At 45.7% G+C, this 13,733-nt stretch overlaps 1 protein-coding gene across 1 annotated transcript; it reads left to right on the top strand.

Annotated features, from left to right (window-relative positions):
- Positions 1-8,044: 8,044 nt before the first annotated feature.
- LOC147124269 (uncharacterized) lies at positions 8,045-12,025 on the top strand. Its single transcript, XM_085984452.1, has 2 exons — positions 8,045-11,781; positions 11,900-12,025. The coding sequence occupies exon 1, from the start codon at positions 8,951-8,953 to the stop codon at positions 11,546-11,548; it is 2,598 nt and encodes an 865-aa protein (XP_085840578.1). The 5' UTR covers positions 8,045-8,950; the 3' UTR covers positions 11,549-11,781; positions 11,900-12,025.
- Positions 12,026-13,733: the final 1,708 nt, after the last annotated feature.

The following is a 13,733-nucleotide window of genomic DNA, read 5'->3' as shown; positions in this document are numbered from 1 at the left end:
CCCTACTATGAACGGGAGTAGCATGGAAATGGAGCGATGAATGTAAGTGGGCCTTTCAGAAGAGTAAGGACCTAATCACTTCAAGAGAAGTATTGGCTCACTACAACCCATCATTACCGATAAGACTGGCGTGTGATGCGTCTCCCTACGGTGTTGGGGCGGTACTGTCACATAAATTTCTTGATGGTTCAGAGAGGCCGATAGCTTTTGCGTCACGCTCGTTAACTTCAGCCAAGCGTAACTACGCCCAGATTGACAGAGAGGCCCTCAGCCTGGTGTGGGTGGTGAACAAGTTCAATCACTACCTGCACGGTCAGAAATTTACTCTACTAACTGATCATCAACCTCTCGTCTCCATTTTCAACTTTCAGATGGGCGTACCGATAATGACGGCACAACGGCTACAGAGGTGGTCCCTTTTCCTAGGGGCACACCAATATGACATCGAGTACAAAGGAACTAAACAGCATGGGAATGCTGATGGATTGTCGCGCCTACCATTGCCGACGGTGGAAGAAGAACTGGCAGTGGATCCAGTGGAGTTATTCCACTCGACTATAGTCGAATGTCTCCCTGTGACGAATGCAAACATAGAAAAGGAAACACGAAATGACCCGACACTCTCCTGGGTCTATGATTTAACGGTGAAGGGATGGCCAGCACATGGCGAACCACTGCTGCCAGCATTCTCGCCGAGAAGAGAACAGCTGTCAGTGTGCAGAGGAACCTTGATGTGTGGATCCAGAGTAGTAATTCCACTTAAGTTGACGGATAGAGTGCTCAATGAGCTTCATCAGGGTCATCTGGGAGGGGTAAAAATGAAGAACTTAGCCAGGGCGTTTGTGTGGTGGCCGGGAATCGATAGAGAAATCGAAGAGATGACCAAGAGTTGTACAGGATGCCAGAAGGTCCAAAACGCCCCACCACAAGCCCCTCTACATCCATGGGAGTGGCCCTCATCTCCATGGCAAAGGGTGCACATTGATTTTGCTGGTCCCTTTATGGACTCGATGTTTTTAATTGCGGTGGATGCACATTCAAAGTGGCCAGAGGTAATAAAAATGTCCTCGACCACCACAGAAAAAACTATCACAGTCTTACGAACCATATTCGCCAGGAATGGGCTGCCTGAACAGATTTGCTCTGACAATGGACCACAGTTTGTGTCTGAAGAGTTCCGGAGGTTCTTAAAGAACAATGGTGTTAAGCATTACACATCCGCCCCATATCATCCAGCCACTAATGGATTGGCCGAGAGGTTTGTTCAAACATTCAAGAAGGCTATCAAGGCAATGTGTAATGAAGATATACCCCTACAACACAAGGTGGATAACTTCTTGTTTGCCTACCGGAATGCGACACATGCGGTTACCAACCAAACTCCAGTCATGATGTTCTTCAATCGAAGACTACGATGCCGCTTGGATTCGGTTAAGCCAAACGTCAGAAGAGATGTGGAGAACAGGCAGTTTCAGAATATGAATGAAAGGCCGACCAGGAGTTTTAAGATAGGTCAACCAGTTTTGGCCCGGGACTACCGCACAGAGAAATGGCAGCCAGGAACGATCTGTACACGGCAAGGACCTCTAATGTATACCGTGGACGTTGGAGAGAGCATTGTAAGACGCCATGCTGACCAGATTCTAGAGTCACTGGAAAACCTCAACTCCACACCACGATCTGATACACCTGGCGATGAAACCGAAGTACCAATTGCATCTACCGCAGAATCGGTGATATTGGAAGCAGACGAACCAAACAACGACATTGATCCCGACACAACCTTGCCAGAAGAACTTGATATCCCAAAGAGGCGTTATCCAGACAGAATCAGGAAGCCTCCTCAAAAACTGAACTTATAATTGCTTAACTTCAACCAATGTATCTAGCAACCATAATTGTAATTGTAATTAGTTATTATTTAGTTGTTAAATGAATGTTATGTACTGTTTATCTAAAAGGGGAGGGATTGTTGTGTATGTACCTTTAAGGGAATATCTGGTCTCAGACTGCAGTACCGGCAGTGACCACCCCTGTATAAAAGGCCCTAGCAGGCTTCTGTAGTTTCAGTTTCCAGGTTGTCTCCATTCAGTAAAGACTTGTTATAATCAACTCCTGCAGTCCGTGTCTCAATTATACACGGACATAATAATATCCATTCTATCACTAACTCTGCCCATGTCTACCTTTGTAATACTGTCCATCTTTGCCCTTACATCAACTTATCTGCTGCTGAAACCCTCATCCATGCCTTTATCACCTCTAGACTTGTCTATTCCAATGCACTCCTGGCTGGCCTCACTAGTTCTACCCTCCATAAACTTGAGGACATCCAAAACTCTGCCGCCCATGTGCTAGCTCACACCAAGTCCCGCTCATCCATCTCCCCTGTGCTTGCTGACCTACATTGGCTCCCAGTTAAGCAATGCCTTGATTTTAAAATTCTCATCCTCGTTTTCAAATCCCTCCATGGCATTGCCCCATCTTATCTCTAATCTCCTCCAGCCCTATAATCTCCCTAACCTCTGTGCTCCACCTATTCTGGACTAAAAACAGCCCCGATTTTAAATGCTCTACCATTGGTGGTCGTACCTTCAGCTGCCTAGATCCTAAACTCTGGAATTTCCTCCCTAAATCTCTCCGCCTCTCGAGTTCTCGTTCTCTGTTCAAGACTCTCCTTAAAACCTACCTCTTCATCTGAGCTTTTGGTCATCTGCCTTAACAGCTCCTTATATGGCTCGGTGTCAAACTTTTTTTTTGATAACACTCCTGTGAAGCGCCGCGGGAAGTTTTACTACATTAAAGGCCCTATATAAATATATAAGTAGTTGTTGTTATTGAAGTGGAAGGCATTATTCACTGCAGACCCTGAAACCCGCACAAAGACTGAACGTATAAGCTTAGTAATGACGACAACAATAATGGATTACAATTTTATTGGACATTGATATGTACGACAGGGGTGGGGGTAAGGGTCTTGCTATCCGATAGCAACAGCATTGTATTTCACCACAATCTGTAAATTCATGGCCCGGCCTATCCCTCACTCTACCATTACCATCAAGCCAGGGGACCATAGAAACATAGAAACATAGAAGATAGGAGCAGGAGTAGGCCATTTGGCCCCTCGAGCCTGCTCCGCTATTCAATAAGATCATGGCTGATCATCCAAATTCAGAACCCTGTTCCTGCCTTCTCTCCATATCTCTTAATCCCTTTAGCCTCAAGAAATATATCCAACTCCTTCTTGAATATATTTAATGAATTGGCCTCTACTGCCTTTTTGGCAGAGAATTCCACAGGTTCACCACTCTCTGGGTGAAGAAATTCCTCCTCATCTCTGTCCTAAATGGCTTACCCCTTATCCTTAGACTGTGACCCCTGGTTCTGGACTCCCCGACCATCGGGAATATCCTTCCAGCATCTAGTCTGTCTAGTCCTGTTAGAATTTTATAAGTTTCGATGAGATCCCCTCTCATTCTTCTAAACTCCAGCGAGTACAAGCCCAATCGACCCAATCTCTCCTCATATGTCATTCCTGCCATCCCAGGTATCAGCTTGGTGAATCTTTGCTGCACTCCTTCCATGGCAAGAACATCCTTCCTCAGATAAGGCGACCAAAACTGCACACAATACTCAAGATGTGGTCTCACCAAGGCCCTGTACAACTGCAGCAAGACATCCTTGTTCCTGTACTCAAACCCTCTTGCTACGAAGGCCAACATACCATTTGCCTTCTTAACCGCCTGCTGCACCTGCATGCTTACCTTCAGCGACTGGTGTACAAGGACACCCAGGTCTCGTTGCGCTTCTCCTTCTCCCAATCTATTGCCATTCAGATAATAATCTGCCTTCCTGTTTTTGACACCAAAGTGGATAACCTCGCATTTATCCACGTTATATTGCATCTGCCATGCTTCTGCCCAATCACCCAACCTGTCCAAATCATCCTGTAGTTTCTCGGCATCCTCCTCACAGCACACACGCCCACCCAGCTTTGTGTCGTCTGCAAACTTGGAGATATTACATCTAGTTCCCTCGTCCAGATCATTAATATATATTGTGAATAGCTGGGGTCCAAGGACCGATCCCTGCGGTACCCCACTAGTCACTGCCTGCCACTCGGAAAAAGAGCCGTTTATTCCAACTCTTTGCTTTCTGTCTGCCAACCAGTTCTCTATCCAAGTCAATACCTTGCCCCCAATCCCATGTGCCTTAATTTTACATGCTAATCTCTTATGCTGGACCTTATCGAAAGCCTTTTGAAAATCCAAATACACCACATCCACTGGTTCTCCCTTATCTATTTTATCAGTTACATCCTCAAAAAATTCCAGTAGATTAGTCAAGCATGATTTACTTTTTGTAAATCCAAGTTGACTTTGTCCGATCTGGTCACTTTTTTCCAAGTGCTCTGCTATTACATCCTTTATAATGGACTCTAGCATTTTCCCCACTACCGATGTCAGACTTACCGGTCTGTAATTCCCCGTTTTCTCTCTACCACCCTCTTTGAACAGTGGGGTAAAATTAGCTACCCGCCAATCCATGGGTACTGTTCCAGAGTCTATCGAATTTTGGAAGATGACCAACAATACATCTACTATTTCTAGGGCCACTTCCTTAAGTACCCTAGGATGTAGATTATCAGGCCCTGGGGATTTATCGGCCCTCAATCCCATCAATTTCCCCAACACCATTTCCCTACAAATACTGATTTCTATCAGTTCCTCCCTTTCATTAGACCCTATGTTCCCTGACATCTTTGGGAGGTTATTTGTGTCCTCCTTTGTGAAGACAGAACCAAAGTATGTGTTACGTCTCCTAATAGACTTTGGGATTGTGTTTTTGTCTCCCCCTAGTGTTCGACTATATACCTCCCTATTGTTCATTTGTGTCATGTGACATTTCGTTGCAGTGTGCTTGTGCACTGACAGTTGAGTTTGAATTTGAATCGGAAAGCCAGTAAAAAGGGAGCAGCCTCATGGAAACTACATGTCTGGGGATGTTTACTGTATCTGATGCTTACCTTCTCGGTTTCCCCCTTAGTTGGCATAATCTGTGAGTAGCTTTTATCACATGTTCTTTATGTTCGATCTATGCCACCATTTATTGATATTTGTGATACAAATCGGCCTTGTTTGATGTTATAATTTCTTATTTCTTATTTCCTCTGTAGTTTCACCCTGTATTATTAAATTGGATTATAACAATCAACGCCTCCTGTTTGGTGATGAGGGTTTAGCTATCTGTCGAATCATGGTCATGAGGAGGACAGAATAGTGAAAAGATTGAAAGGAAGGATATTAACTCAGTTAATACAGAATCTATATGGGTGGAGCTAAGAAATAGCGAGGGGCGAAAAACATTAATAGGAGTGGTATATAGGCCTCCAAATAGTAAAATAGAGGTTAGGGAGGGCATCACGAGGGAAATTAGAGAAGCGTGCAATAAGAGCACAGCTGTCATCATAGGTGACTTTAACTTACATATAGATTGGACTAGCCTAATCAGTAAAAATAATGAGGAGGAGGAATTCCTTGAGTGTTTAAGGGATGGTTATCTGGATCAATATGTCGAGGAACCAACTCGGGAACAGGCTATATTGGACTGGGTACTGTGCAATGAGAAGGGACTAATCAGTAATCTTGTTGTACGGGGACCCTTGGGTCAGAGCGATCATAACATGATCGATTTCTCACTCGAAATGGAGAGCGAAGAAATTGACTCAGAGACTAAGGTCCTGAATTTAAACAAGGGGAATTATGATGCCATGAGACGGGAACTGAGTAGGTCTGATTGGACAACGTTCCTGAGAGGACTGGAGGTAGATAAACAATGGCAAACATTTAAAGATAGAATGACAAAATTGCAAAAATTGTTTATACCAATCTGGCATAAAAGGAAATCTAAAAAGGTGACTCAACCGTGGATAACAGGGGAAATTAGAGACAGCATAAAATCCAAAGATAGGGCGTATAAAATAGCCAAAAAAAGCGCCAGAGCGGAAGATTGGGAACAGTTTAAGATAGAGCAAAGGAGGGCAAAGGGCATGATCAAGAGGGGCAAAATAGCTTACGAAAATAAGCTGGCGGAAAATATAAAAACTAACTCCAAAAGCTTTTATAAATATATCAAAAGGAAAAGACTGGTGAAAACCAAAGTTGGTCCATTGCAGTCAGATACGGGGGAATATATAATGGGAAATAAGGAAATGGCAGATCAACTAAATGCATACTTTGGGTCAGTCTTTACGAAGGAAGACACAAAAAACCTCCCTGGGATATCGGGAAAAATAGGGACATTGGCAAAGGAGGAACTGACGCAAATCAATATCTCTAAGGATATGGTGTTAAGGAAGCTAAAGGGATTGAAGGTGGACAAATCCCCAGGGCCTGATAACATGCATCCTAGGGTACTGAAGGAGGTGGCCCTAGAGATAGCGGATGCACTAAGGATGATTTTTCAGAATTCATTAGACTCGGGAACAGTGCCGATGGATTGGAGGGTAGCTAACGTTACCCCACTATTCAAAAAGGGGGGTAGGGAAAAAGCAGGTAATTACAGACCTGTAAGCCTTACATCAGTTGTGGGCAAAATGCTGGAGTCCATCATTAAGGATGAAATAGCGGAGCACTTAGCAAATGGGGACAGGATAGGACAGAGTCAACATGGATTTACAAAGGGTAAATCGTGCTTGACTAATCTATTGGAATTTTTTGAGGGAGTAACTGGTAGAATAGATGGGGGAGAGCCAGTAGATGTGGTGTACCTGGACTTCCAAAAGGCCTTCGATAAGGTCCCACATAAAAGATTAGCATGGAAAATTGAGGCTCATGGGATAAAGGGGAAAGTTTTGGCGTGGATAGGGAACTGGCTGTCAGATAGAAAACAGAGAGTTGGAATAAACGGCTCATTTTCTGAATGGCAGGCAGTAACAAGTGGGGTACCACAGGGATCTGTCCTGGGCCCCCAGCTGTTCACAATTTACATTAATGACCTGGATCAGGGAGTCGGATGCAGCATTTCCAAATTTGCAGACGACACTAAACTAGGAGGTGGGGTGGGCTCAGAGGAAGAGACCAGGAAGCTCCAGAGCGATTTGGACAGACTGGGCGATTGGGCGGATAAATGGCAGATGCACTATAATGTGGACAAGTGCGAAGTTATCCACCTTGGGTGCAGGAACGGGAGGGCAAATTATTATTTAAATGGCAATAGATTGGGAGAGGGGGAAGTACAGAGAGACCTGGGTGTTCTTGTACACCAGTCACTGAAGGCGAGCATGCAGGTGCAACAGGCGGTCAAGAAGGCAAACGGTATGCTGGCCTTCATAGCAAAAGGGTTAGAATACAGGAACAGGGATACCTTGCTGCAGCTGTACAGGGCACTGGTGAGACCACACCTCGAGTACTGTGTACAGTTTTGGTCGCCTCATCTGAGGAAGGATGTTCTTGCCATGGAGGGGGTGCAGCGGCGATTCACCAGGCTGATACCAGGAATGGCGGGAATGACCTATGAGGAGAGACTATGTAGTTTAGGGATGTACACACTGGAGTTTAGAAGATTGAGAGGGGACCTCATAGAAGTGTATAAAATTCTGACAGGTCTAGACAGACTGGATGCAGAAGGAATGTTTCCCTTGGCGGGTGAGAACAGAACTAGAGGACATAATTTAAGGATAAGGGCTAAACCATTTAGGACAGAGATGAGGGGGAATTTCTTCACTCAGAGAGTGGTGAACCTGTGGAACTCATTGCCACAGAGGGCAGTGTACGCCAACTCATTAAATATATTTAAGAGGGAATTAGATATATTTCTACGGGCAAAAGGGGTTAAGGGTTACGGAGAGAAGGCGGGGACGGGATACTGAATTAAAGGATCAGCCATGATCTCATTAAATGGCGGAGCAGGCACGAAGGGCCGAATGGCCTACTCCTGCTCCTATCTTCTATGTATCTATGTATCTATGTATTACCTTCCCATGGGCGAATCTGCTAAAGGTACAGATACTCTACGTCATCATCCTGGGTACATACTCAACACCAACATGAATCAATGCATCTCCGAAGCCACACATTCCAGACCACCCCTGTCCCACAAGCTGGAATGGAGGAACAGTCACCATTGAAACGAGCAGAGGAGACCAGATCTCACTGTTCTGGCTCCTCCAGGCATTCAAGTATGTCTGCTACTGGTGCAGCAGCAGTGATGGCCAGAGCCAAGGCCGAAGCAGCCAAAGCAAAGATGTCCTTTGCTCAAAAGGAAATGGACATAAAAATGGAAAAGGCACGTATTGAAGCAACATTAGCCGTATTGGATATAGAAAAAGAGGCAGCAGCAGCTCTAGCGGAGGCAGAAGTCCTTGAAGCAGCTGCTGAAGGTGAAGCAACAGGCAGCAACCTTAACCTTCATCTCCCTCATCAAGATCCAGTGCAACGCACCACAGAATACATACAAAGCCACTCCAGGTCACACGCTGTTAACCCTTCAATGCCTGACATGGAGCCTGTTCCAGAGTTAATACATGAACAGGAAGAGTCTGGCCATGCATCTCAGCACCGTTGCGAGCCCAACAAAAACACTGTGGAAGACGACGAACACAAGTTCCAACCAGAAGACCAAAAGCTAACCCATCATTATCGTTCACAACATCTGGAGACCTATCACAGTCCAGCTGCTCTACTTCACCGCGAACAGACCCAAGGCATGTCAGATTTCGTGAGGTTCTTCGCACGTCGTGAACTCGTCACCACCGGGCTGCTACAGTTCAACGACCAACCTGAAGACTACAGAAGACTACAGAGCATGGAGGTCTACTTTTCGGAACGCTTGCCTGTCAGCAAGCGAAGAAATCGACCTCCTTGCTAAATGGCTGGGTAAGGAATCCTCTGAGCATGCCAAGAGAATTCGAGCTGTGCACATTAACCTCCCGGAAAGGGGGTTGAAGATGATATGGGATCGTCTGGACGAGAGCTATGGCTCCCCGGAGGTGGTTGAGAATGCACTGTTTAAGAAGCTGGAGAACTTTCCCAAGATCCTCAATCGAGACCACCTGAAGCTCAGAGAGTTAGGTGACGTCCTAATGGAAATTGACTCAGCAAAAACTGAGGGAAGTCTGCCAGGTCTTCTGTACCTTGACACGGCACGCGGAATAAATCCCATTGTTGAAAAGTTACCATTCAACTTGCAGGAAAAATGGGTAACTCAGGGATCAAAGTATAAGGAAGATCACAACGTTCCCTTCCCACCTTTCTCCTTTTTTGCCAAGTTTATCTGCCAGCAGGCTAAAATAAGAAACGACCCAAGCTTCTTCTTCTCCACTCAAAGCCCTGGGCCACCGAAGACAGCACAGTCTGCTACAAGGTACAGCCAGAGAACTCCAGTGTCAGTTCATAAAACTGAAATGTCACTGTCCAGCGCCTCCTCCAGCGACGACGCAGATGGGAAAACGGACGACCCCGTCAAGCAATGCCCCATCCACAACAAGCCGCACCCGCTCAGGAGGTGTCGGAGCTTCAGAGAACGGACTTTGGAGGATCGCAAATCCTTCTTAAAGGAACGTGGCATCTGTTATAAATGCTGTTCCTCTTCAACTCACCTGGCACGGGACTGTAACACGGCCGTCAAATGCGCAGAATGCAAGAGCAAAGGCCACAACACAGCACTCCACCCAGGTCCAGCCCCCTGGGTCTCAACGGCCTCGACCGCTGCAGCAGAGCACGGCGGGGAGGAAGAGGAAAACATTCTGACACCTGAAGTAGCCTCACATTGCACCAAGGTCTGCGGAGCACACATCAGCGGCAAATCCTGTTCCAAAATCTGTCTTGTGACGGTCTACCCTGAAGGACAGCAAGAGAAAGCCATAAAGATATACGCCATGCTGGATGATCAGAGTAACAGATCACTCGCCAAGCCTCAGTTCTTCGACCACTTCAACATAGAAGGAAACAGCTCCCCATATTCACTGAAAACTTGTGCCGGCCTAGTGGAGACATCAGGAAGGAGGGCCAGTGGTTTCGTAGTGGAGACCCTTGATGGAAAGACGAGTCTGCCTCTGCCCACACTAATAGAGTGTAACCAGGTGCCTAATAACAGGTCAGAGATCCCTACACCTGAAGCAGCGCTTCATCATGCTCATCTCAAACCAGTGGCTTACCAGATTCTACCGTTGGACCCTCAAGCTCCCATCCTACTTCTACTAGGCAGAGACATATTGAGAATCCACAAGGTACGTGAACAGATAAATGGTCCACACGACTCACCTTATGCTCAGAGACTTGACCTAGGGTGGGTCATCATCGGTGATGTTTGTCTGGGAAACGCCCACAGACCTGCCAAAGTGAACACATTCCATACAAATGTGCTGAAGAATGGTCGCCCCTCACTCTTTGATCCGTGCCCCAACAGCTTTCAAGTGAAAGAAAGATACGACATACAGGTTCCAAGCTCTCTCTCTGATGATCCTACTGAGCGACCAGAACACGGAAAGCAAGGGGATCGTCTTGGTCAGGCGGTCTTCAAAAGGACGAGTGACGATGACAAGTTAGCTCCTTCCATTGAGGACAAACTCTTTATAAAGAACATGGATGAAGAGGTCTTCATGGACAGTAGCAATAGCTGGGTCGCTCCTCTCCCGTTCAGAACTCCAAGACGACGGCTGCCTAACAACCGAGGACAAGCACTCAATCGACTCATCTCTCTCCGCCGCACGCTGGAAAGAAAGCCGGATACAAAGGACCACTTCATCTCATTCATGCAGAAAGTGTTTGACAATGGGCACGCAGAAGTAGCTCTGCCCTTAAAAGAAGGTGAAGAATGCTGGTACTTACCTATATTTGGAGTGTACCATCCTAAGAAGCCCAGTCAGATCAGAGTCGTCTTTGACTCAAGTGCGAAACATGATGATGTCTCTCTCAATGATGTCCTTCTGTCAGGACCAGACCTTAACAACAGTCTGCTTGGGGTCCTCATGCGTTTCAGGAGAGAGTCCGTTGCCATCACAGCCGACATCCAGCAGATGTTTCGCTGTTTCGTTGTCAGGGAGAGTGGCAGGAACTTCCTCGGGTTCCTCTGGTGCAAAGATGATGATCTTGACAAAGAGATTGTGGAGTACAGGATGAAAGTGCGCGTCTTCGGGAGCAGTCCGTCTCCAGCGGTTGCTGCCTGCGGCCTCCGACGTGCAGCTCGGGAGGGAGAACAGGATTGCGGCACTGATGCAGGACGATTTGTGGAGGGAGACTTCTACGTTGACGACGGATTGAGGTCATTGCCCACTGCGGGGGCCGCCATCAGCCTGCTCAGGGGGACTCAGGAGATGCTTGCCTGTTCCAACCTGAAGCTACATGGAATAGCATCAGACAGCAGTTCAGTGATGAAAGCCTTTGCCTCAGAGGAACACGCCAATGACCTAAAGGACCTGGACCTTGGAGTTGACTTACCTCCTCTACAGCGCAGCCTTTGGCACAGTTGGGACCTGAATACAGTTGTATTTTCTTTATTATGTGGAATCTTAGAGATACCAGACGGGGAGTGTTACGTCTCCTAATAGACTTTGGGATTGTGTTTTTGTCTCCCCCTAGTGTTCGACTATATACCTCCCTATTGTTCATTTGTGTCATGTGATGTTTCGTTGCAGTGTGCTTGTGCACTGACAGTTGAGTTTGAATTTGAATCGGAAAGCCAGTAAAAAGGGAGCAGCCTCATGGAAACTACATGTCTGGGGATGTTTACTGTATCTGATGCTTACCTTCTCGGTTTCCCCCTTAGTTGGCATAATCTGTGAGTAGCTTTTATCACATGTTCTTTATGTTCGATCTATGCCACCATTTATTGATATTTGTGATACAAATCGGCCTTGTTTGATGTTATAATTTCTTATTTCTTATTTCCTCTGTAGTTTCACCCTGTATTATTAAATTGGATTATAACAATCAACGCCTCCTGTTTGGTGATGAGGGTTTAGCTAGCTGTCGAATCATGGTCATGAGGAGGACAGAATAGTATGTATTTAATTGGTCAGCCATTTCTTTGTTCCCCATTATAAATTCCCCTGATTCTGACTGCAAGGGACCTACGTTTGACTTCACCAATCTTTTTCTCTTCACATATCTATAAAAGCTTTTACTGTCAGATTTTATGTTACCTGAAAACTTACTCTCATACTTTATTTTCCCCCCTCTTAATTAATCTCTTTGTCCTCCTTTGTTAGATCCTAAACTGCTCCCAATCCTCAGGTTTTCTGCTTTTTCTGGCCAATTTATATGTCCTCTCCTTGGACCTTACGCTATCCCTAATTTCCCTTGTTAGCCATGGTTGAGTCACCATTTTTGTTTTATTTTTATGCCAGACTGGGATGAACAAGTTCTGTAGTTCATCCATGAGATCTTTGAATGTTTGCCATTGCCCATCCACCGTCAATCCTTTGAGTGACATTCCCCAATCAATCCTACCCACTTGCACCTCATACCATCGTAGTCTTCTTTATTTAAATTCAGGACCCTAGTCTCTGAGTCGACTATTTCACTCTCCATGTTAATGAAGAATTCTATGATATTATGATCGCTCCGGCCCAAGGGGCCTCGTACAACAAGATTGCTAATTAATCCTTTCTCATTACATAATACCCAGTCTAAGATGGCCTGATCTCTAGTTGGTTCCTCGACATATTGGTCCAGGAAACCATCCCATATACACTCCAGGAATTCCTCCTCCACAGTATTGTTACTAATTTGGTTAGCCCAATCTATATGTAGATTAAAGTCACCCATGATAACTACTGTGCCCTTATTGCACGCTTCTCTAATTTCCCGTTTAATGCCATCCCTGACCTCCGCATTACTGTTTGGAGGCCTATATACCGCTCCCACTAACGTTTTCTGCCCCTTGGTATTTCTCAATTCTACCCATAAAGATTCTACATCATCAGAGCTAATATCCTTCCTTACAATTGTGTTAATCCCCTCTTTAACCAGCAATGCTACCCCACCTCCTTTTCCTTTTTGCCTATCTTTCCTGAATATTGAATACCCCTGAATGTTGAGTTCCCAGCCTTGGCCACCCTGGAGCCATGTTTCCGTAATCCCAATCATATCATATTCGTTTACCTTTATTTGCGCAGCTAATTCATCCACCTTATTACAAATGCTCCTCGCATTAAGACACAAAGCCTTCAGGCTTGTTTTTTTAACACTGTTAGACCTTTTAGAATTATTATTTAATGTGGCCATGTTTGATTTAAACCCTTGATTTCTCTGCCTGTCACTTTTGTTTTTCTCCTTCCTATCTTTTGCTTTTATCCTTGTTTCCCTTTCCTCTGTCCCCCTGCTCAGGTTCCCAACCCCCTGCCATTTTAGTTTAAACCCTCCCCCAGAGCACTAGCAAACACTCCCTCTAGGACATCGGTTCCGGCCCTGCCCAGGTGCAAACCGTCCGTTTCGTACTGGTCCCACCTCCCCCAGAACTGGTTCCAATGTCCCAGGAATTTGAATCCCTCCCCCTTGCACCATTCCTCTAGCCACGTATTCTGAAATATCCTTCTATTTCTACTCTGACTAGCATGTGGCACTGGTAGCAATCCTGAGATTACTACCTTTGAGGTCCTATTTTTAAATTGACCTCCTAACTCCCTATATTCAGCTTTTAGGACCTCATCCCGGTTTTTACCTATATCGTTGGTACCTATATGCACCACGACAATTGGCTGTTCACCCTCCCCCTCCAGAATGCCCTGC

The sequence above is a fragment of the Somniosus microcephalus genome, chromosome 1, assembly GCF_052327205.1.
Source record: "Somniosus microcephalus isolate GS21.2 chromosome 1, FLI_Smic_1.0, whole genome shotgun sequence".
Taxonomy (NCBI): Eukaryota; Metazoa; Chordata; class Chondrichthyes; order Squaliformes; family Somniosidae; genus Somniosus; species Somniosus microcephalus.
Note: the sequence above shows the minus strand (reverse complement) of the source record. Positions and strands in the feature narration are given on the sequence as shown.

Excerpts from the sequence above, each read along its gene's own strand:
- LOC147124269 (XM_085984452.1), top strand. The coding sequence starts at position 8,951 with ATGATATGGGATCGTCTGGACGAGAGCTATGGCTCCCCGGAGGTGGTT.